Raw genomic sequence first — 25,280 nt, forward strand, 5'->3', positions numbered from 1 at the left:
TGTGGCCGTCCTCCATTTCTGGCCTTTGGATAGAGGCATAGATTGTTTCATCCAGTCGTTGGCCAATATCGATTGATTCAGTGCCTGCGGGCTAAGGATGCAGTATTGAACACGATATGTAAGAAAGGAAAATTTCAACGAGAAAGTTTGGACATCCTAGGACCTGAGCGGCCCAGCTCTCCTTCTTTGTTGTGTCTGTATCTCCATAGGCTAGAAGCCTTGTTACTTCTGTAGAAATCTCAGAAACAAAGAAACACTAAACCATTGAGCTACAGTGAGATCTCATGTTATTTTTGAAAATTGAAAGCCTGTATCCATATACTATCATCCACCTTCAATTAATTACACTAATAGTAACTAACACTCCTTACGTGGTAACACTTTACGTATCAGGCCCTGCTATACATATACAGAGGGTGCCAAAATAATGTATACCCATTTTAAGAAAGGAAAACTGTATTAAAATTGTAATACTCAATATATATCAATAACAACAGATGAATACAAGTCACGTTTGACTTCTGCAGTTACAAGAGATGCTCCCATCAGCATCCAGACACTTCTGATTACGGTGAACTACTGCTTGAGCAACGTTGACCAAAGTGTCCACTTATATACATTTTTTGGTACCCCCTGGTATATTAACTTACTCAATCCTCACTGCAGCCCTATTCTTATCCTCCTTTAGCAAATGGAGAAACCAAGGTGCAGAGAACTTAAGTGGGGAAGACCTTATGTTATTTTGAAACCCAAGGAACTAGACTAAGGAAAGTTTGAATCAACCAGGTTAAGAATGACCAAGGTGTACGGGGAGAATTCCTGGCTAACTGAAGACATAGCGTAGCAGCATGTCGTAAACCAATATGGGAAGGAAGGGTCTGTGCTATGTAGCTGACATTCTGTCATTTCTAGACGAAGTTGTGGCTTTCATTTGAATTGCCGGCAGAATTTTATAAGGATTACCTCATCAACCGTCACAGCAATTCCAGCGAGGCCTGTGTAAAAGGTCTGATGCCAAGTGTGTAGCTAGAGCCACTGAAACCCAGGAAGGCCACAGAACTCCCTGAGTCGCTGTGAGTCAGTGTCTAAACCGAGAAGTGAAACCTGGCCATCAGGTTCCCAAGTGCAGTACTAAGACCTCTTTCCTTCTTCCCTACTCAAACCAAGGTCCCCACGTCTCCAATAACAGGCAAAGTATCCATCATTTTTAACATCCCTGATGGCAGGTAAGGAGGGAGGTGACAGAAAGAACACTGGGCTGGGCGTAAGGGCCCTGGGTTCCAGTACTGTCCAGCCACATGATCTGGGGGAGACATGTCACTTCTCTGCCCTCTGATTTCCATCGCTGAAAACAAAGAGATGGACTTAGGCAACTTCCAAGGCCCTTCCAAGGCCAGCAGTTTACAATGGGAGGGGGGCATCCATGTACCTTAGCAGATTGTAACTGCAGGTTGGGTCAGTCAGCAGCCTTTCGCTCCGATTGAAATATTTAGAGCAGGACTTACCTTCTTCTCTCTGGAAAGCTTTGTGATGGCTTTGTGATGGGACTGCAGAAAGGCTGGGCGAGCTTACTGAGCAGGAAGCTTTCCGGTGACAGTAGGGACCAAATCGAAAGTGGAGGGACACTGAAGATGGGGTGATGGTGTTGCTGTTGGTTGGTCAATAGTTGTCCTCCCACTGAGGCCATCAAGGTCTAGAGTTGTAGAGTGTCACCCAATCAAACAGGAAACTTTTGTTCTTTTCATCAACTTCTTGATGGAAACGGCCCAAATGTGCCCCACAGTAGAGGGGAGGACTAACGAAATGGATTGTGCTGCCTGCAGGGTCATGGTATCTCCTGGAGAGATCCAAGACTTCATACGGTCAAGTAAAAAGAGAAAGGTGCAGAGTAGTGTGTGTTTACTAGGGTGTTTAAGAAACATATATAGTCATGGGACATCCCTGGATGGTCCTGGAAGGATGGGTAAGAAACGGGAGGAGGAGGCAGGAGACCTACTTTTCGTTTTGTATGGTTTTGGTAGCTTTTGGTGATTTTGTATTATTTTTGCTTATGCAAAATGTAAATTAATCTTTTTTGAAACTAACCCCTTCTCTCTTTCCTGGCACTGTGCTTCTGCTCCCACCACACTCCTGAAACTGCTCTCACAAAAGTCCCCCTTGTTGGAACTTGTGTGCTCTTGTTTCTTTGGCCTCAGTGACATGTGGCACTTATGAGTGCCCCTTTGTTCTTCAAACTATCTTCTCCCTCGGCTTCCCTGGCCCTCCTGAGACACCTCACTTGTTGGATCCCCTCTCCGCTGCTCTTCCACTTCCTTTGTTTGCTGGCCTGCCCAGCAGAGAAGCCAGTCAGACTCAGTCCTGGTCCCTCTTTTATCTGGGCATCCGCTCTTGGGGTCGCAGTGGAGTCTTTCTGACTCCAGCGCTCGTCCCTGTACAGACGGCTCCCTAATCCGCAGCTCGGCTTCTGACTCTTCTCCTGAGGAACTTCCTAAAACCTCCTGGACCTTTCCACCCACATACAGACCCCACATCTCACATTCAAATCCACCAGAAGCAAACTCAGCAGCTTTCCCCTCACTTGGCCTGTAGCCCCAGCCTCCCCTGTTCTGCTAATGACACTTCTCAGCTTCAAACGGGTCATCGTCCTTCGGCCCTTCCCTCTCATCCCTTTCCATCCAGCAGTCCAAGTACCTCTCACTTCCATGTACTCTTCTCCATTCCCACGGATTTCTCATCCCCCTCATCCACTCCCACTCAGTTTCTCTTTTTGACCCCACAGGTTACAGCAATAATCTTCCTAAACCTGAATTTGATGATTCGGTGAATATCCAGTCGACAGACGTTAGTGATTTCAGATCACGTGTCTGATACTTACCAGGCCTCTCGTTACTGCATCTTATGTAATTTCATCCTTAAATAGCACGTGATCCAGGTATTAATATCATTTGACAGGTGGAAAATGGGGGTGCAGAGGGATTAAGAGAATTCCTCAAGTTTTCATGGGAAGTGAAGAGCTGACTCTAAAAGTCATGGCTCCTGATTTCAAGGTCAGGAATCTTTCCATCCACACCCACCCACGTGGTGGCTAAGCCCCGTTACTAGATGTAGTCTAAGCACTTGCTTGACTTTGAAGATCTTTTGCAAAATGGCCTATCTTTACGTTCACATTTCCCTAGTCTTCTCCTACACTTATCAAGCCAGATTACTCCAAGACCTTCAACATATTTAATTGTTTCCAAGGCTTCTTGGTTTGGATAATTTTATTAACCTCCCTCCATAATCCGCCCCCAGACCAATGTGAGCTGTTGAAATCTTCTCATCTTTCACTCTTTACCTCAAATGCCTCTTCTTCCGTGAAGGCTTCCCTGCCTAACCTGGGCTCCTCTGATCGATTTGTGCCTTTTTGGGTTTTGTCTTGAAGTAGAGCTCTTTCTGTGCACCATAATGGAAGAGACCATCTTATTCCGCTTCATGGTCTTCATCAGTGCCTAATAGGTAATAGACCACAGGAAGTATTTGCTGAATAGCTGAAAGAATTGGTGAATTAACAGGTAACAAAAAATACACATTAGTAACATTCTAGGGCCATGAAACAGATCAATGTACCTAAGTAGCTTATATGGGAATTAAAAATGGAAAGCTGGTCCCCATAATGCTATAGCAAGTGGTTTCCACTAGTTCCTAAGTACTAGTCTATCGTGTTTTATTAGAATTGATACTTAGAAAATGTAGTGATTTTTTTTTTCCGTAAAACTATTTTTTTCCCTCTGAAGGACTATTTTTTATTATGAGATAATTCCCTTCATGTTAAAATGGCCTTTCTTTTATGAAATAATGGTGAGTACTGATGACGGTTGAGATTTTTCTGTCTCCTCATTTGGTAAAATGAAAAACTCATAACGCTGTGTTCGCTCCTCTCCAATCTGTTCATTCATTCATTTGGGAAACCTGACTGCTTTGTGAAATCCCCAAGCCTAGAGGCCACTGCTCTCATTAACTGAAGTACACAAGTTAGTCCTGATTAGCTGCTCGAACAACACTGGCTCCCAGCGGCATTCAGAAAAACAAAGCAAAAATCTGTTATTGTTGTGTATCTCATTTGCTACGGCAAATTTATTACTGTGGTTTCAAATATGTCGGTATTTGAACAAGTCATAGCATTTGGGCTAATGTTCCTTCTTTTTTAGTCACTAAACATAGATATCAAACCTTCCTCTAAGCACTAGTTGGGAGCTATGCCTCACTTTTGTGGACTTCTTTCTAAACAGATTGTACACTACCAGTGGGTGTAGGCCATGGCCCTTCCTTTCATTACGACCTACAGACAGCTGGGAAATAGGCTGCATTTCTTCTGGAGGTGTGGTCTTTTTGGTCAGAACACTAGGAGGAATTTGAATGTATGACTTAGATTAACAGAAACAAAATAGGGCAGCTTCCTTCTCCTAATTTAGTTGTCTCGTCTGTTCCCCCACCTTCCTCCTAATTTTCTAGATCAGAGAAATGTGACTTCCTGTTTAGTTTCTTATATTGTTAATTTAAAGCCTCTGGATAAATCTAGAAGAGGAAAATTACAGCTTGACGTTGAGAATTTGAAAAGATAAAAGCTAGTGGCATCCAAACTGATAATTCCCTATAGAACTTCAGTAACTCAGAATGTTATTTTTGCCATGCTAGAAACACTCTACTTTTAGGTTATTCAGCATGAAAGCCGGAATCGGAAAGAAAAGCAAAGCAATAAACTCTTTTCCACCGCACACTTTCAATTGAACATCTAATGGATAGTATATCATTTTATGGCATCATTGTATGTGATAAAGCAGTAACACCTCAAAATATTCTGTTATCAGATGACCTCATTATAGCATGAGTCTACCCAGAACGATCTCTTCTGAAACATAACTAATTGCAGTAAATGTTTGAACCAACGCTTAGTCTCTAAGTTGCATACCTGGCTCAGACCCATCCCCCACAGAATCCCAGAGTTAGAAAAGAGTGTCACTGACTCTATTTTAAATCTTCTAATGAAAATTAGAAGCAGCATTCAATTTAGAAAATCATTTCCACTCAGCATTGCTCCAGCTAATGAAATGCTGGAACAACAATTGTCATTGAAAGGACGGTATTGTGTTGCTTCAGGCATTCCAAGTGACTGGAGAAAATGCTGAATAAAATAATGAAGGGGAGAGTCCCCCCTGGAGGAAAGATGGGCCTAGTGACCTCAGATGTCTTGTTCAGTCCTTGAGTTCTGGGACACTTCTGTGGTTACAGTGTCGTGGAATTTTTAAAAAATTGTTTTGTAGTCTTTTTAGAAAATATATATTAATTATTGTAGTTTAGAACAGCATGATGTGGGTTTCACTACAAGGTGGTTTTTTTTCACCTGATTCAGTAAGATCCCAGGTCCTTTTTCTTAGAGGACATTCTCTAAAAGAAAACAAGTTACCAAACGTTTTCCAAGCCCATGTCTTAGTTTTTCCTAGATTCCAAATGGAACTATAACTACATGATGTAACAAATTCTTGCCAGGAGTATGATTGGCTTGTGATCAAAAGCCTGACTGAAATACCCACTTTCCTAATTGCATCCTTTCCCAAAGCATCTTAAAATAAAAAATGAGAACACAACTTAGGAAGGGAGAAAAACAGGCTCTACATAAAATGCTTGGTTTGTTTTATTTGGTATGAGTGTGTTTTCAGAATTTGTAAAAAATGAAAAATAAAAATATCCCTTGACCCAAAGTTGTATGATGAATACAGTGTTCCAGCCAAGTTATAAATCTCAGCAAAGGGAGGTTGAAATGGCAAGTGTTGGGCAGGACGGTCCCTTCAGCCCAACTGCACAAACAAAGAGGCATTCACAATCCTTGTCAGTCAGTGAATGTTCCAGTCTGTCACCAGCTAAACATAAGGTTGCTAGAACTGTTAGTGAAGTTTACCCAGAAAACTCAAAGGCACGGAAAGAAACGTTAAAATGTACCTGGCATTGTCCCAGTCATTGGACTTCGGGTAGACCAGATATTATTTTGGCACCTACATTTCATTAGGTAATAGTGTGCTTTCACAGGTCAACAGAACTGCACAACTTCAAGCTCAATGTGTCACACAACCAATTTGGTTCTGGTTTGCTTGTTTTCTTTAATTTCATGTTCTGTCTTAAAGAACACGACCACCTCCTAATTAGAAAAATCAAACATCTATTAAAAACCACGGTTTGTTGTTTAAATTTGATTTGATTCATTTAAGACAAAAAAAAAAAAGAAATCACAGTCATCCAGTCATCGTAACTGAGCCATGTACAGGCAACTTCTCCTTTGTGGGTTTTCTTATCTTAGAGCCTAATTAGAGGAGAGTCTGCTTTGATACTTTCTCCCCTGGACTTTAAGGAATGTATTACAGGGAATGTTCTGCTGTAACAGCAGAAATAAAAATAGACTAAGAATGGATTAGTGGAACAAATCTCAAGATTTTTCATTCTCAACTCCCCATTTTTAATTCCCCATGTCATGTGTCTGTTAAAATACCTAAAACAAAAGAAGCAGGCCCCTTAAGCCTTTTTTTTTTTTAAGGCTTAAAAACACAAGAGGAAATAGAGGCATAAAAGGTTAACTCATTGTTTCTGTCACCATTTTTCAGTTTCCCTGCCCTGCGCTTCCTTTTCCCACTGAGCACATTTTCTGGCAGGTGGAGACCGAGGAGGCATTAGGCAATGAATCCGGAAGTGGAAGATTCTTGTCCTGGGGACTGACCTCGCCTTCCAGCTCTGGACTCCACCACAGGTGACTTCACTGAGACTCAGTTTCCCCATTTTGAAATACAGATGTTGAAGAAGACACCAAGATCCATAAAATTCTATGGCCTAAGTGAAATTAAATCACATTTGGCATCTAAGTCTCTCCTCTTTCCCTATTCCCTGGCCCCACCCTTTTCTCCTCCATGGATCTTATATGAATTATCTGATGCATATTTTTCTGTTTTTCTCCAGACTTACACAACCATACACAGTTATATAGATTTAAAAATCATTATCTGCTTTGCAAAATTGAGATTATATGACATGCTCTGCTCTCATACCTTAGCTTTTTCATGCACTAATACCTCATTGAAGTCCCTTTATGCTGACCGATCAGAATGCCAATGCATTCTTCATGTCTGCATAATATTTCACAGTGTGGACTCGTGATATATCCACCCAGTCCTTTCTCAGTGGACATTCACTTTGTTTCAGATCTCTCTTATTATGAATGGTGCTGCAATGAACATCATTATACATATTCCGGGACTTTTATTTCTAGGACATGGATTCCCAGAAGGATTGCAGGGTTGAAGACATGTAGTTGTAATTTTCATCAATATTGCCAGATGCCTTTCCAAAAGGTTTTATATTTTTATCAGAGGTGTATGAGAGTAATTCCCCCAGTCCCAGTCAGATGTGGGTGATGTCATTACCTTTTAATTTTGACAGTCTAATGAATAAAGAGAGTATTTTATTTGTATTTGCATTTCCCTGACGACTGATGAATCTGAGCATCTTTACTTCTGTGTCTTACATTTTGTATTTGCTCTTCTATGGGACACACTCTGCCCAGTGTGTGTGTGTGTGTGTGTGTGTGTGTGTGTGTGCGCGCCTCGTCAATCTGTCATAGTTCTTTGCCTATTGTAGACATCAGCCCTTTTCCTGGTGTAGCATCACAGGCTTTCCTCCTCCATCATTGACTTGTTGAACTTGGTGTAGTTTGCCCTTCAAAATGTTTTTAATGTTTATATCGCCCAATATGTCTTTTTGGAAACTGGCATTTGGATTTCCTTCCTTAGTTGAGAGGGTCCTTCGCTCTAAGAGCACTTGTTGTCACCTAGCTATCCTTGTAAGATTTTTATCGTTTTAGAAGGTATGTGGTATGACACAGGGCCTGACTGTAATTTTTCCCCAGGTGGATAAGCAGTCATGCCAACGCCAGGTGGTCATGAGCCACACTCGTCCTCCGCATGGAAGCCCCACCTCAGTCTTGTATTCAGTTCACACAGGCCCTGGGGTCTGCTCCTGGACTCTATGTGTCACACTTACCTGACTGCCGGGTCCTAGACCCGGCCATAGAGTTTGATGGCAGCGGCCTGGGGATGCATTCTGCTGTCTCGTGACACAAGTTCTCTGGCACCATTCTTCATTTTCACGCTTTTTATGTTCTTGAGCTTTATTCTTCCACATGAGCTCTAGGATATTTTGATCCAACACCCTCTCACTCCCGTTTCAAAAAACAAGAACCACCCTAGTTAGCACTCCCATTGGAAGCGCGGTGACTTTGTATCTTAATTTTGAGAGATTTGTCATTTTTAGAATGGTAAATCGTTCCATTTGTTCAGATCTTGTTTTAAGTCTATAAGGGTTTAAGTCAATAAGAGTTTTACTTTTTGTCATGCACACCCTATGCCTGTCTGAAAAATATACAGCTACATATTTCCAGTAACAAGTGGTATTTATGTCTCTCATTTTTAGTGCCCTTTGAAATACTGAAAAAATTCAGAAGCTATTATTTTTATTTTTTTTCATGATTTGAAATTTTTTATTTTTATTTTCTGAAATGGAACCATTGTACATTGTACAAACCAGATCTACTGATAGAATAAATAAGTGAAAAATTATACTGCTGTACAACACACCAAAAAAAATCGTAAGAGGAAAAAAAAATTAGATAACGTGAAAAAAGGTCTTTATACCTCTACCCAGGTCCTTGGCGGTAATGAGCATTCCAAACCGTGACATCGTTTGTAATGGGAGGTCACCACCCTATGAGTCGGTCAACTGCCTTCCGGGTTATGGGTGTTAAGTGCCAGCACTTTGTGGAATGTGTAGAAGCTATTATTTTGGATTGACATTTTAATTGAGAGAATTCTGTATTAGCATGCCGTTCCGAGTAATAATACAGAGAGATCCCAGTGTACCTTTGACCCAGTTTCCCGATGGTAACATTGTGTAAAACTATATAGTATGTATCACAAGCACAGTGTTGACACTGTAGCCAGAAACTGTATCCAGATTTCCCCAGTTTGACTTGCGTTTATCAGTGTGTGTACTTAGATACAATGTTATTACATGTGTAAGTTCGGGCATCCACCATTCTAGTCAAGGTACTCAAGAAAACTGGAAACAAAAAGATACTGAGTCGTTCTGTCACCACAAGGATCCCCTCCAGCCACACACACCCACCCCCTTGTCTCTAACCCCCAGCCACCACTAAACTGTTCTCCACTTTTATAATTTTGTTATTTCAAAAATGTCATATGAATGGACTTGTCTGGCATGTAACTTTTGGGGACTGGCCTTCGCCCCCTCAGCACAATTCCCTATGGACCCCAGTTGTTTTGTATGTGTGACTAGCTCGTTCCTTTTATACCCTAGTGTGTTGCCAATTTGTTTAGTCACTCACCTGCTGAAGGACAAGTGTGCTGCTTCCAGGTTTTGGATTTTAGGAATTATGCCTGGGATTTAGTCAGCCTTTTGAATTTGTACACTCTGGTCTTCAGCACAAAAATATTTTCTTCTATTCTCTCTCCAACATCTATTGCTTTTTCTTCTTCTAGAATCTACCCGCCAGGATATATCTTCCAAATCTTGTCTCCTCTCTCTCTCTCTCTCTCTCTCTCTCTCTCTCTCTCTCTCTCTCTCTCTCTCTCGTTACTGTTTCTATCTCTTTGTATTTTTACTCTGTCATTTGACATATTCCATTGAATTGTCCAGGCTTCTAATTTGAGTTTCAGCAGTAGCCTTCATTTTATTAAATTTTAGTCTGAAAATCATGATTTGATTTATCTCCAGAAAGTCTCTTTCAGGCTGCATTCATGTCTTCTTGGCATTCTTATTAATTTTTTGTTGCTGCGCAAGTTGTTATCTGTCTCTTCCAGCAGCCATTTCACAGGGGACTCAGTCTGATTGTTCAACTGGCTCTTTCTCTTTCTGGTTCTGGGCTTCGTAGGAGGAGCTGAAGCGTCAGTGGTCCTGAGAGTGTTGAAGGGCAGTGGTATCTGATTGTCTGCTTCCTGATCGCCTCACGTTCTCCTGGCTCGGTTTGGTTCCTTCCCAGCTCCCTGGGGTCAAGGAGAATATGCATACTCAGGGCAGATAGGCCAACCATCATTGGAGTTCAGCCACCAGGGACCACTGTATTCAGGTTGTCACATTGGCACTGTCCCACTCTGGCCCCAGCTCCTGTCCTGCATCACATCAGGCCTATGACTCTCGCCCTCCAGGTCCCTCCTGCCTTCTGAGTGGCCCCGGCAGATGGAGTTGGAAGGAAGTAGAGGAGATGTGACAGACACTAAGCTGCCATCTTCCCCTTGCATACAGTTGAAATTAAAAAAAATTTTGTATTCCTCCAGACCATCTTTCAAGCTCCATGGGTAGTGTGCCAATAAGGTCTTTGTGAGTCATCTAAATATAAAAACATACTTGGTACTAAAATTTCAAAGAACATATTATATATTCCTTACAGAGCTCCAACCAACCAAATGATTTTTTGTTCCAACTCTCCAACGTGAATATTTGTATGTAGACATCAAGCTTGAGAAAGGTCAAACCTGGCACGAAAACTCAACAAATAGCAGAATCTATGGTTTTAGAATGGAGTAGTTATGTGATCGTTTTGCAAACCTCAGCCTGTTTCTCTTTTTTTTAACCCTCTAGAAAGCTATAATTTGAATTTAAGAGCAGTAGTTAGGAGAAAATGCTAATCAAAATCAGAAACCCATGTATAAAATCCCCTCATGAGTGAGGCACCATGTAATACACGACTGAGCTTCCATCTAACAGACTGGAAGTATTTCTTCCAAACCCAGCATTAGCTCTTCATGTACCCCAAATTTCTTTCTGCAGACCTCGGGTTTTCCCAGATCACTTCTCTTCCTCACTATGGCTATCTAATGTTTCTTCTAGAAACTTTTTTAAAGGTTAGCTTCATAGGGGCTACTCGCACTGTTTTTCAAGCAAGCACATAAAGTTTTTCATGTTTCGGGTTTTTCCTGCTCTGTATTATTGAGAAACGGGACTAAAAATAAACATTGGAAAAATTACAGAAGTGGAAGCATTCACTGAGAGTTATCTTAACTGCATGTCCCCGGCTGCAGGGAGACATGCATCTGAGGCTAGAAGACTCTGTTCAGCCCCTTTCTTTGACTGCTCGCTTGGGAGCCATAAGAGCAAACCTTGGCAAACCATCCGTCCACTTTCTGTTGCCCTCTTATTCCTCTGGCTGCAACTCAGGGAGCCCATCTCTTCTCTGACCACCACCCCCAGCCCCTCTGCTTTTCCATCAGCCTCAGAGAGTCTGACAGTCTCATTCGAGTAGAACTTGGGGTGTGCCCTAGCCATTCACCCAAATCCACGCAGGCGTTCAGAGTGGGTCATCCTATCCCCCGAGAAGCTCTGAGTCTGTGCTCTTCACACAGGGACATGTCCCTATAGGTTGGCCCTTGACCAGCATGGGAGACTGAAGGAATTGTGACGGAGCTTGTCCTCAGTGTTCAGTAATGTCATTTACAGCTTCGCTCTAGTGACACAATGGAAGTTTGAGAAGAAGTTCAAAGAAAATTCAAGTGGTTATTAAAGGGCTGGAAAATACAACAGCGTGAGGAAAAGGAGCACAGTTTAGCACCCCCAGTACTGTTAAGGTGTAGGGGTTATTGGTGTGTGTGTGTGTGTGTGTGTGTGTGTGTGTGTGTGTCCAGCCTCTCCTCACTAGATGCCAGTAGGACCCCCGCCCTCTAAGTTGTGACAAGCAAAAAAGTCTGTGAATGTTGTCCCCTGGGGGTAGAATCGCCCCCTGTTGAAAATGACCGGGTTAAAGGAGTTAAGATATTTGGCATAAAGAAGAGCTTTTAATGCCAGTATCCAAATCTATGAAGCGCTGTCACACTGATGGCAGTCGTCAGCAGCTTTCTATTTCCACCTAGAACAGGAGAACCTCGGGCCAGAGGATTTGGATAAACCTTAGTTGATTAAATTCTTGTGAGGCTTGTTATGGGCCTGACATGGCTTACTGAAAAGGAATGGAATGCCTTCCTCCGCCAGTCTTTAAAATGAGGTAAATGGCTGGCTTCTAGGAGAATTCTGGCGCAGTCGCTGCGTCCAGGACGCGTGTGGGAAGACCCCCGCCCCAGCCTCTGACCTCTTCTCTGGCGCACCCGGCGCGTCTGGCTTCGCGTGTGATACTGTCCACCAGCGTCGCTCCCACGGGCGAAGGGGCCTTTTCCAAACAGACAACACGGCGGGCGTAGGAATGTTGCTTATGCTGACCCTGTTCCAACAACGCGGAGATCCCTGAACCTATCCTTCAATATTCTCTTCGGGAGACACTTCTTAAGGGACTGGGAAGACGCTCTTCCTCTGAAATATTATTCATTGCCTCTACGTGGTAAGAAGAAGGGTTCTTGGTGCCTTTTAAGAAGCACAGGGAGACGGGGGTCTGTGGAAAAGGAGAGTTTGACGTCCTCGAAAAGGAGCTACCAGAAAGAGAAAGAAATTGCTGGATGTCCCTTGATCCGTATCGATGCTCCCCCCATCCCAGGAAGACTTCAGGCTGAAGCCTTGATGACGACCAGGGTCTGAGCAATGAAATCCCGGGTAACGTCGTGACCTGACTGTGGGAGGAAGCCGCCTGGAGCTGTAAGTTGCGTCGGTTCTGGGTTGCGGTGCGCACAACCCAGCGACGCTTTGCGGGTCTTTGAGACCTGTAATCGGGCCTCGTTCGCGTAGGTCAACCCGTCAGATACTTCCCTGGGTTATGCAAAATGATGTTAACTCCTTCTTGTGTACTTTTACATTTTGGAGCTTTAGATCCGTTAGGATTTTCTTGTCTTGCAAGTTCCAGAAAACCTAGCACAAACTAGTGTAAGGAAAAAAAAAAAAACAAAACAAAAAGGGAGAAGAGAATTTACTGGACCTTGTGCCCGAGAAGCCCCCGGAGAGCCGACCTCCGACGGGGCTGGGGGCTCCGCTCAACACCGACAACGAAAGGTGTCGTCGTCCTGCTCCGCGTGGCAAGGTGTCTGCAGCCTTCACGGAGCGTCTGCTTTCCTAGTAGCGGGATGGGGTCCCGGGCCTGTCCCTGAATCCCGCGTGGTCGAGGGAGTGGCGAGGCGAGGTCACAAGCCAGCCCTGGGCTCAGGACAGGAGCGCACACAGAAGCCCGAGGGGTGAGAGGAAGCGTGCGTCCCCCAGAAGAAGCCAGAGCTGTCGCTGGAAGCGGAGTGAACGGGTGTGAGGCGGCCAGCAAGTGTCCACCCCGGGTCTGTGCGGGGTGTCAGTGGGACTCTTAGTTTCCCACACGTTATGGTGACATGTGGTGCGGAGCTGCTCTTGAGAGTTGTGGTGGTGAAGATGAGGCATTCTGCCCGGCCTGCAGAGGAAGTGGGCACCTGGCCACCCAGGAGACACACTGGGCTCCCACTTCCTCTATCAGTGGGGGGGGGGCACGCAGCCAAGTTCTAACCAAGGAGATTTTAGTAGAAATGATGTATGCAATTTCCATGCCACCTCCTAAAAGGAAAGGCGGGTTAGGCTACTCTTTTATATTAATATATATTTTTAAATGTGATATATAATATTATATATTTATTTAGTATTCACTATATACCTCATTATATAGTCTATTATATAGTCTACATATGATATATATTACATTCTATGGTACGTTTAAACTCTATTAAATATATTATATATTAAACATATTTATATATTAAATACATAAATGTATGTTACCTATATTTCAAAGAGCAAGAAATATTTTTAACCAGGGGAAGAGAAGACTTCAGATAGTGGTTTTAAAACAATTTTGAAAAGATTTGAGGACGCATTCTCTTTTCCACCATGGAAATAACTTTTTAACCTCAGTAGGCATCACGGCATTAAGGAAACGCCCCACTGCTTTTCCAAACTTCTCGCCTTCCCCATTCCCAGGGGCCAACATTGCCCAGGAGGCAGCTGTCCCCTCCTTCTGCCCTTCGCACGCCCAGGACTCCAGGTGAGAATCACTGACTGGAGATGAGGAAGCTTGTCTTTAAGAATGAATTTGCTGTCATGGGACATGGGGTGGCCCTGTCCCTTGTGCAACAACAGGAAAACGTCACCACACATACACCTGGCCACGAAGGGACCATGGCTGCAATGCCCTGTTATTGCAGGTGTTTCAACAGAGAGGGATGGTTGTTTAGGAGGGATGTTGGAAAGGGACTTCTGCCTTTCCAACCCTGGTTGGATTTCAAGATTCACATGAATTTAAAAAGTGACCCTGGCGCATACGGAGCTGGGAGGCTAGGAGGTTGTCTTCTTGCTTTGGAGTCAAAATTGCACAAAACGGCTTCATTGTTTGGTTGGAAATATTGGGTCTTCTAAACTATCCGTCATTCATATTAAAACAGGAAAAACAAAAAACAGAAAAACCACCATTCCGAAGACAAAACAAACAAAGACCCAAAATGGCATCACTTTAGCCAAGTGTCCCACTGTCCCCTCTACTGGCATGCCATCTGGAATTAACTCTGAAACATCAAGTGTGTAAAGACCAGGGGTCTCAGTAAATTCTCAAAGTAGGTGATTTTTGATTTCTGGGTTTCCTCTTTCTTTGTATTATCTCCGCTTTTCCGAGGACTTTTTAAAAAATTATCTTCCAGCTTTGGGTCCTTCTCTGATGCCTACCCTTGGGAAATGAGCTCATAAACTCAGTTCAGTCTGAGAATCAGTGATTGATGAGGTTTAAAGTGCTGACTTTTCAGAGTGTTCAACTCCAGACAGGAAGGTTTAACTAAAAGGTACACCCTTTAATTACAGGATTTATGCCAACAAAAGTCAGTGAGAGTGGGTGGGATTTGTGATCTTGGTTTTGCCGTTTGTAGGGAGACTCTTCTTGGCAGCTCTGGAAATTTTTACAATCAGTTTGTTTAAGTCAAGAACCAAATAATTATGTTTAGTTTATATGTCTCTTATAAACTGACTGTGTGTTCCTCCTTTTTTCATTCTCACTTTCTTTGCCTTGAAATGTGTTTATCGTTTTTTCCTGTAAGTGTCCCCACAGTCTGAATTTTGCTAACTGCATTCTAGTGATGTTGTTTAAAAGACTCCTGTCTCTTATATTTTCCGTACATTGATACGTCTAGAGGCTCAATTGGATTTAGGTTCAATTTTGGGTGGGGGCATGAATAAATGATTTATTTGTAAGTGGCTTTGTGTACGTCCATCAAGAGGCACAAAACGTCTGGGTGCCTCTTTCTGTGTTGCTAAGATGAATCGATGGATTCAAGCATTGCCAGGCTGAACCACACACTCTTGTCAGTTTTTCACCCAGTGCTTTTAGCAGCCGTTGCTGGGTTTGCCCATTATTTCATCAGAGGTCGCAGCACGGTGATATTTTAATTCCATTATGCCTGCTTCACTTAGCCAGGATATCTCTCTCACTAATGGTTACATGAAGTTACAGTCTGTATAGGAAAGATGCAATTTTCCCATTCATTTTATTTATACATTTTTAGAATTATAATTTGGCTCCTAAAAGAAAAATACTACCATTTCTCCTACTCAATATACTTCTCAGGCTAAATGTATAGGTTTTCCCCCTCACATTAAGAAATTATAGACATACAAATTGATACTTGCCTATTTATAGAAACCTTATTTTCCTTACACCAAATTAATCTAATGCTGATTAATCCACCCACCTGCAATAAAGTAATTATTATAGCATATTAACATATTAACATATGCTATAATAAAGAGAAAATCCCCAGTTCTTTGTAATAGTTTTATATAACGTTTTAGACGGTTTATAATCCAACACAATCATTTTCATTCCCACAGTACATTATTATATTGTCAAATCGAAATTTAAGATTTTTTTCTGCAACAGGTATTCCTTGTTGCTTACTTTTATCATTGTTAAGGGATTATAACCAAATGGTACCTGGTCATGGGGTGAGGGATGGAGCAATAATGCCGTCGGCTAAAGTGGCTGAAAGTATTAAACTCAATTTGTGAAACCGCACTGAATGTATTTCCACCCAAATTGAGATTTTTAAAGTGCAGAAGGTTCTGGCGAGGCCGCAGACAATGAAACATCGAAAACGGAAAGGCATTCAGCCTGAAATGAATCAGCACAGAAAACGAAAAAAGTAGAACCACCCACAGATTTCCTTATTTGAAGGGGAAAAAAAAACGTCCTCTATTTTACAGTAGAGAACAATAGAGATGCAGGAAATGGCAAGGGATAAGGAGCATTTTCTTATAATAGGGACAATTACTTAACTTAATGGTCTTAAACCCAGAGAGCTCTGCACTTAATTCGAAGAAGTTACCTTGTTGAAATACAGCACTTAAACCAATAACATTGTTTCTTTTCTCTTACAACTAGAAACACTCGTTCACTGTGGAAGACATAGATGAACAAAAAGATAAAAATCAACATAGGGGCGGCCAGATGGCTCAACTGGTTGGAGCTGGAGCTCTGAATAACAGGGTTGCTGGTTTGATTCCCACATGGGCCAGTGAGCTGCGCCCTCCACAGCTAGATTGAAGGACAACGACTGATGGGTCCTGGAAAAACACAGTTTCCCGATATTCCCCAATAAAAATTAAAAAAAAAAAAATCAACGTAAGTCCACCGTTCAGAAATAGCACCTTTAAAATCTTTATTTAAAAGTTTTATTGAGATCCACCTACCATCCAATTCACCCAGTCCAAGTGTACAATTCAATGGTTTTTAGTATATTGACTGGGTTATATAACCATCACGACAACGTAATTTTAGAACATTTCATCACCTGAGAAAGAAACCCATTGGCAGTCACTCCCCATTTTTCCTACCCCCCTCCCCCCTTCAGTCCTAGACAACCACTAATTTGCCTGCTTTGGACATTTCATATATCATAAGTGGAATCACAATATGTGGTCTTTTGTGACTGACCTCTTTCACTAAACTTAATGTTTTCAAGTTCCATGTTGTAGCGTGTATGAGTACGTAAGTTTTGATTGCTGAATAATATTCCATTGTGTGGATGGACCACATTTAGTTTATCTATTTGTAATGAACACTGCGTTGTTTCTATTTCTTATCGTAAATAACACTTCTATAAATACTCACGTACAAGTTTTTGTTTGAACATCTGTTTTCAGTTCTCTTGAGATCTAGGAGTGGAATTTCTGGGTCATATGGTAATTCTGTGACTGTTTTCCAAAATGGCTATTTATCATTTCTATCAGCATGTATGGAGGTTCCAGTTTCTCCCATCCTGTCAGCGCTTGTTATTGTATCTCTCTCTCGCTCTCTCTTTTTTTAAATGGCCATCCTACTTGGTGTAGGGTAGTATCTCATGGTGGTTTTGATTTGCATTTCCCTGATGACTAGTGATGTTGAGCACCTTGGCATGTGTTTGTTGGATATTTGTAGGTCTTCTTTGGAGAAATGTCTATTCAGATCCTTTGCCCTTTTAAAAATTGGGTGATTTTTCTTTTCGTTGTTGAGTTGTAAGATATCTTCATTCTGGATAACCTTGTCAGATATATGAATTCCAAATCATTTCTCCCATTCTGTGGGTTGTCTTCATTTTCTTGATGGCAACATTTCTAGCACCAAAGTTTTAAATTTCTCTATTTTGTCTTTTGATGCTTGTGCCTGGGGTGTTACATCTAGAAGGTTCTGCCTAACCCAAGGTCATGAAGATTATTCCTATATCTTCTTCTAAGAGTTTTAAAACCTTAGGTCTTACATTTGAGTCTGTCCATTTGGAGTTAATTTTTGTGTATGGCATGAGGTAGGGATCCAGTTTCAATTTCTTCTGGAAAATGCCATATTGGCATCAGGTTTCTAAATGTCCTAATGATCTTAGCTCTCATATGGTGTCTTCTGCGAGGTTAAATCTCGTGAAACCTGTATGTGCCTCACTTTGCTAAGGTTTACAAAAGTTGACTCTGGAGCTCAGTACCCATCTATTTTTCCTAACTATCCATGACATCTTTGTAAGTCCCAGTTTTCGGAAGAACATAGAGTTGTAAACTAGACCTGGTCTTAACAAGGCATCTCCTAGTTTGACATCCTGGCAGCTTCACTGTCGAGAACGATGTACTTCTATGAATATATCCATGTCAGGAGTTTGGGCCAAAAGAATAATATTGATTACTGAGATCATAAATTCTATGATGTATTTGAGTAGAGTAGGAAGACATTTCTAAGCTTATCAACAATAAAATATTTATCATGCTATTGTATTAAAGTCATCACTTGAAAGCTTTTATCTCCATGTTATGTTTTGTGGTTAGTATAAAGCTATGCAGTGTATGTTGAATCTGAGTGTCAACCATAACTTCTTCTCTTTCACGCTCCATGTTCAATCAATCAGGAAGAGCTATTGACTCTACTTTCTACGTATCTCTTGACTCTTTCCACTTCTCTGTATCCCCACTGCCACTGCCTGAACTCAGGCCACCATCTTCTGTAGCCTGAATCACTGCCTCAGCTTCCTACCTCGTTATAGCCTTATAGTCATTTTATAGCACCCCCTACAAGCTTCTCTCTGCATTGCTGCATGGATAAGAAACAAACCTTTGTTTGGTAGGCCACTGAGACTGTGGGATCATCTGTTACAGCAGCATAACTTGACCTAAGTAGACTAATACTGGACTCCTTTTAGTTCCTACGATATGCCCTACACTCATGTAGGGCCTTTGCCTCCTCTTCTCTTTCCTGTTTTAATTGTTCCAATTCCCGTTCAGCGCTCAGATCTCACTTCCCGTATCACTTTTCTGGGCAGCTTTCCCTGAGCCCGCGTCTGGTTTATGTGTCCATCCCAGGCATTTCTGTGACATCTGTACTTCCCTGAGCACTGCATGCTCTTTGTAACATCTCCCCTCCACACCTGGAAGCTTCCGTGTGGGCATACACTGTGTTTTCTGTTCCTCGTTGTATTCCCAGCCTGCTACATGGTAGAGCACATAAATCTGTTGAATGAGTAAAAAATTCAATTTTTGGAGTTTGAAGTCTTTGTCATAATACTTATCAGGTAAAGGTACCAAAGGAAGAAAATAGGGGGTCCTGGTTGTGCTCTGGTTCGATGATGCAAGAAAAGAAAAAATGGGAGGCAGCCAAATTCTGTCATCCTGTGTTTTCTGGTCTTCACTGTGATGGAAATTTATGCAGGTTTTCCAAGCCTCACATATTCAAAGAGTAAGGGGTGGGTATAAATTAATGGGTGTGAGGCTGAAGTTCCCTGGGATGAAGAATGATAGGCATTATTATTTCTGTACATGTCTCAACAGCACGTAAGAATAACTTATAGGTCAGCTCACGTTATTGCAGCATTTCCTGTTCTAAGACACAGCTTAAGGCAAACTCCTGGAATGGTCATGTAGGATGTATGCATTCCACAACTCTTGTCTAAGTGAGTCACCCTGGACATTTTCCTGCCCCTCCCTGCCATAAAGCATCAATCACAACAGGAATGTATTAGTAATGCCATGTGTGGTTTCCATGGGAATGACTACAGTAAGGCTTCCCGAGGCCCCACCATTCAAGGACCATCATCAGACCATGTCGGTGAAGACGTTTGTGAAGAAAACAGAATTAGCAGTTTAGGTTAATTAGACTGTGCTCTGATGAAGACCTAATTGGAAATCCAAATCTGAGCTCTGAATTCAAGGGTTAGAGGTACTTGTGAGAGCTGCTTTGTACTGAGGTTAAACTTAGTAACCTCGAAAGACGCAGGGCTTGATGAGAAGTACAAGGCTCCATGCAGCATGCCTAACGCACATGCAGAAATGAGTTGGAACTCACTAGACTGCACATGAAGAAGGAAGCATGACACATGTAAAGACCGATTAGTTGTCCAAAAGTGAGAACGTGAATGGCAAGGTCCAAAGCTTCTGTGAGAAAACTGATGACAGTTGGAACACATATTAGCCTGAGTTATTTAGGAAGTTTCCAAAGGATTGGGAATGCTTGGAACAGTGAAAATAGTGGTTAGAACCAGGTCTCTTGATGGAACATTAAAGGGACATGGTTGTAAACCCAACGTACAGAAGAACTTGGCAGCATAATCGAGTGGATTTAGGAGGCAGACTGGGCTTACTTCCTGCTCTTCCACTAGGTTGTGTGTGACCTTGGGCCAGTTGCTTCACTAGTACAATGGGGATAAAATCAAGGTTGTACTGAGAATTAAACATAACAGTGTTTGTGAAATGCTTTGCATAATGCCTGGCCTTTCAGAGAGCCTAATGAATGGTAATTACAATCAAGCAGAGGTCTCCAGTGAAGAACCGGGCTGCCCAGTAAGGCGGGAAGCTCGCTGCCTCTAGGCTGTGGTTGAACTTTGGTGACTGCATTCAAGTCTAAGGTTCTATGACATATTAATGCTCACTTTGTTTTACAAGTAGTGATTCTAAAATAAAATGGCCCCCAGATACACAAAACTAACATTTCTGGGACGACAGGTGAAATGGACCGACCCACCACTGTCATGGGGGATGACTGATCTGGTTTATCGACTAATGTGCGAGAGGCATACAGATCAGCACATGTGAAATGTAGCAAATGTGAACCACCAAGCTGGATTTATTTGAATGTATCACTGCACCGTCTATTGATGAAATAAAAATTCTGTTCTGTGTTAGAACATTTATAAAAGCTGACCACAGACTAGCTCAGACAGCAAGTCTCAGGAAACTTTGAAGAATCAACATCATATTTATTCTCTGGCCACAATGCAATCAATGTATATGTAAAAAATATAAATACAAATATATTTTGAGTTAAAAACATTATTCTTCATTTTAATAGATTAGGGGAGGAAAGCCTTTTGTTGATCTCACAAAGTGAAAAAAAGAGAGAGAGAAAGCATTTGATAAAATCCAATACTTATTCGTGATGAAACCTTTAGCAAATCCAGAGTGAAAGAGAACTCTCTTAATTTAATAAAGGGCATTTGAAAAACCTGCAATACACATTGTTCATAATGAGGAAACATGTGAATTATTTTAAAGTCATCACATTTTCATCACATTTATTCAACACTGGAATGGAGATTGTAGCCAGCATAGTGAGACAAGAGAAATAAAAGGAAAAACAAAATTGTTATTACTTAAGATGTGTCTCTCTAAATAGAAAATGAAAAATAATCTATACATTAGAAATATAAAGACCATTTAACAAGGTGAATATAATGTCAATATGTGAAAATTAATTTCATTTTTAGAAACCAGCTGGCAATTCAAAAACATAAATTTTTTAAAACCACTTTTAATAATATAAACAGTAATGAATCTAGGAATAATTCTGACCAAAGAAGGGCAAGCCTCTCTGGAGAAAATTCGAAAATTCTATGGAAATCATTAAAGAAAACCTGAATAACTAGAGATACACAGGAAGAGAGTATTGTAGACATCTCATCTCCCCCCCAAGTTGATCTATACAATGAATGCATTTATAGTCATAATCACATCGGTGCTTTTTTGTGGAAACTGACAAATTGATTCTCAAATGTATATGGAAGAACAGAGGGCTAAGAGTACAACCTAGACACTCCTGAAGAACTCCAGCGGACAGCAAAACTTACAAAGGTGCAGTAATGAAGACACTGTTGTCAGGCACTGGCGCAACTTGGAACTTCCAAGACAACTTGGAAGGAATGGTGAGTGCAGAACAGACCTGTGCGTTTGGGAACCTTGATGGATGACCAGAGATGGCATTGCAGACCACTGCAGTCTCCTTAATACTGGATATTCAGACAATAGGCTGGCCATCTGGAAAACAGGAACTAGGTCCCTACTCCATACCAGACAAAACCAGTTCCACGTGGATTAATGAGTTAAAGGTGAAAGGCAAAACTTTCTCCTCAAATTCTAGGAAATACCTTTCTGACTTGGGGGTAGGCAAGGATCTTTTTCTTTGATAGACGTTATTTTTTAGAGCAGTTTCAGTTTCACGGCAAAATTGAGTGGAAAGTACAGGATTTTCCACATACCCCTGGCCCCCCTCACATCACAGCCCCCCATTACCAACAGCCCCACCCGATGGTACATTTGCTACAACTGATGAACCTACGTTCACACCTCATCATCACCCGAGTCCGTAGTGCGCATTTGGATTCACTCTTGGTGTCCATTCTGTGGGTTTGGATAGATGTATAATGAGGTACCCACCGTTACCGCGTCACACAGTGTATGCTCACTGCCCTAAAAGTCCTCTGAGCTCTGCCTAATTCATCCTGTCCTCCCCTTAACCCCTGGCAGGGCAAAGACTTTTTAAAGACACCAAAGTTCCTAACTACAAAAGAGAAGATTGAAAAAATTACCTACATGAAACTTAAGAATTATTAAGTGATTCTGCAGACATAAAGAAAAAAGATCTTGGTCTGGATTGGAAGGGGAAAAAATGCTCTAAATGACATTATTGGAACAACTGCTGAAATTTCTTTTAGCATGGTTTATTGACCATTTTTTAAATTAATATTTGTTAAAAAAAAAAAACATGTCTTCACATACAGGTAGACTCAGTGCAGTTCTGTTACAGGTCTGTGACCTACAAACTCAGGGAGTCTGACACATTTTACTTTGTGTGATTCCCAACAAGAAAGAAAACTGTCAAGTTTATTTAGAATCATTAATCATGAATACATTCCTGAGAACTTCCATTGCCTAAGTGTTGGTCAGAACTGGATCCTCTGCTTACAGTTTTACACATGTAATGAATTTTTATAGACTAGCCTCTAGCTCTCTACGGTTCACTATGTTTCTCCCCCAGCACGTACCCACTTCCGGTGCTGGATGCTGTGGGACGGGTTCACAAGCTGGTGTGCCATGTGTCCTTGCACCTTCTCAGTCTGGGTTGAAAAGCAATGGCCTAACGTAAACAGACTGCAACCCTCGGATACATTCTACTGGACTTGAAGTAGCAAATGCATCCCCAACTCAGCCCGCCTTGGCTCGGCCCCCAAATGCCTGCGCCCATCACCACCCAGTTTGAGAAATGATGAAGGAATGTGAACAGAAAGTGGTCCTAATCTATCATGGTTTAAATAGCTTTCTTTTGCAGAGCTTACAAAAATATGTGAGCATGTGAACACGTTGCCAAGAGACTCATGGGAGGGAGGGGCCCTGATGCTCAAATTTCATTAGCTTCATGGTGAATTGGCCACTAATAACAAAATACTGGGGACATTCAAGCATCCAGAGGAAAACGGATCAACAACTACACACAAACTACTTGACAAACCCACAATGTGCTACCTGCTTTTACACTTAGCTTAGATGAGTCGAAGAAACAAATGTTGAATGATAAAAGCAAATCCCACAAGGCTATATACATGTTATTGTTACAAAGGTCAAAAGAGAAGATAAATGAAACAATATATCGTTTAGGAATGTATCCAACTATGATAAAACTATTAAGGACAGCAAGGAGAGACACACAAAACGCAGGACAGTGGTTGAGGGAGGAAGCAGAATCCAAGAGATGCGCGGATACGGGGTCAATCGCTTTATGAGCGTGCTTTAAGATGTACGTATTCAGTGTATCACATGCCTCCAAGGTTAGGCTGAAAACAGTTTAAAATACGAAGACACCCGGACACACGTCAGTCGTGCCCCCCGGCCCCCTCCCCGCCGCATCACTTCCGCACAGGCCGTGGGGACCGTGGCTCCGGCGGCGGCACAGGACTGTCCACCGGGGGGGGCGGGCCCAAGAACGGGACTGCTCCTTCCTTCTCGGTGTCGGCGTGGGGTGTGGCGGGGCAGCGCCGTCCAGTCCGTCCGATGCCACGTGGGGCTCCTCGGCTTCGGTTTAGAGTCCTCCCCGCCAACGGCGGCTGGGTGTCCAGGCCTCCGGGGCCGGCCCGGCCCCTACACGCCAACTGCCCCTCGGCGAGTGTGCCAGGCCCGGCGCCGCCGCTTCCGTCCTTTGGGCCGGTCTGACCGCTCACGGTCCGGGCTCACGCGCTCGCGGCAATTCTGCCACGGGGGTCCCCCCGCCCCCTGCACCGCGTCCCGGCCTCGGCGCCCCCGGAGCGTCCCCTCCAGCGCCGCGCCGGGAAGGGGGCGTGGACAGCCGCCGGGAAGGGGGCGTGGACAGCAGCCCCGGGCCCCGCCCTCCCGCCGAGCTCCGCCTCCCACCGAGCTCCGCCTCCCGCGGTGGCTCCGCCTTGCCCATCGCCCAAGGCGCACCGCGGCTCCTCCCAAAACCCGGAGAAGTGGACTCTGCGTCCCTTCCAGCCACGGTCAGGCCGAGCCGGCGTGGGCCTCTCGGCAAGAAGCCCGGCCCGGCGCCTGGCGGGGAGTCGGCTCCGCGCGGCAGCGGACGCGGCGGGCTCGGCGGCTCAGGCCTCCCGGACTCCGGCGGTAGGAGGAGCCCGCCCGTCCCGTCTCCTAGCAACGCCGTGACGCGCACGCGCCCTGGGTGCCGGGCCGCCGTGACGCGCACGCGCCCTGGGTGCCCGGCCGCCGTGACGCGCACGCGCCCTGGGTGCGGAGCCGCTGGCGGGAGTGAGGGGCGCCCCCGAGCGAAGGTCGGGGAGGTCGGGGCGTGGGGGCGTGGGGGGCGACGGCGACAAGTGGGGACCTGCAAGCTGGCTCCGTGTCGCGCTTGGAGGCCTTGGCGTTCCCCTTTCTGCTCCCGTAGAGCCGCTCGTCCGCCTCCTCCGGGACGTTTCCGGAGCCTTAGGGACAGTCATTCTGGACCCCCCCCGTTGCATTTTTGTTGGGGTGTCGCTGTCGCAGTGGAATCTGGCAGCTTGTCCTAGGAATCATCCTTGAGGACGACGTGTATGAGTGTGTGCGATGGTCCCAAGGTTGGCTGGAAAGACCCCTCTGCCAGCCCCCGCCCTTTGCACAAACACTGCGGCGACAACGGGGCGGCTGTGGGCGGGGCCGTGGCGCCGGGTCCCGCGTGGACGTGAGGCTGTGACACGCAGCACAGCGCAGGGGTGCAGAGCTGTGTACGGGGGGCCCTGCCTTCCAGGCCTGCGAAGGTTAGGGTTAGGGTTAGGGTTAGGGTGGAGCCCCGAGCGCCGCGGGGGGACGTCACGAGCTCCCTGGGTGCAGGGGTTACATGCAGGTGGCATGTTTTTCCGTGCTTTGTGTGTGCATTTTAAAGACCCCACTGTGAAGTATTCCTCCTGCTTTCTTTTGTGAAAAGAATCGGAATGACCCCAGAATTTCTGGGTTTTCATAGTGCAGGGAGTAAGCAGGAGGAGGTGGTGTGAAGCAGTGTGTGGTGTTTCCCCCCTGGTGTGTGTGTGTGTGTGTGTGTGTGTGTGTGTGAG

General features: G+C 43.7%; 1 protein-coding gene across 8 annotated transcripts in view; it reads left to right on the forward strand.

Moving 5' to 3' along the window:
• DDX59 (DEAD-box helicase 59) overlaps positions 1 to 25,280 on the forward strand; it is a 39,911-nt gene that overhangs the window by 2,684 nt on the left and 11,947 nt on the right. For 2 of the 8 annotated variants that reach the window (XM_081038959.1, XM_081038964.1), the window contains exon 1: positions 20,700 to 24,357. The exons of 1 other annotated variant lie outside the window; for it this stretch is intronic. Coding sequence is in view for 1 of the 7 variants with exons in the window: in XM_081038957.1 (XP_080895083.1) it covers positions 24,783 to 24,806 (24 nt within the window). In the remaining 6 variants the exon portion in view is untranslated. Of the gene's footprint in view, positions 1 to 20,699; positions 24,987 to 25,280 lie in introns of those variants that run through there. 5 more of the 8 variants (XM_081038958.1, XM_081038961.1, XM_081038957.1 and 2 more) reach the window with 5 other exon arrangements.

This window comes from Rhinolophus hipposideros (genome assembly GCF_964194185.1).
Source record: "Rhinolophus hipposideros genome assembly, chromosome: 26".
Lineage (NCBI taxonomy): Eukaryota > Metazoa > Chordata > Mammalia > Chiroptera > Rhinolophidae > Rhinolophus > Rhinolophus hipposideros.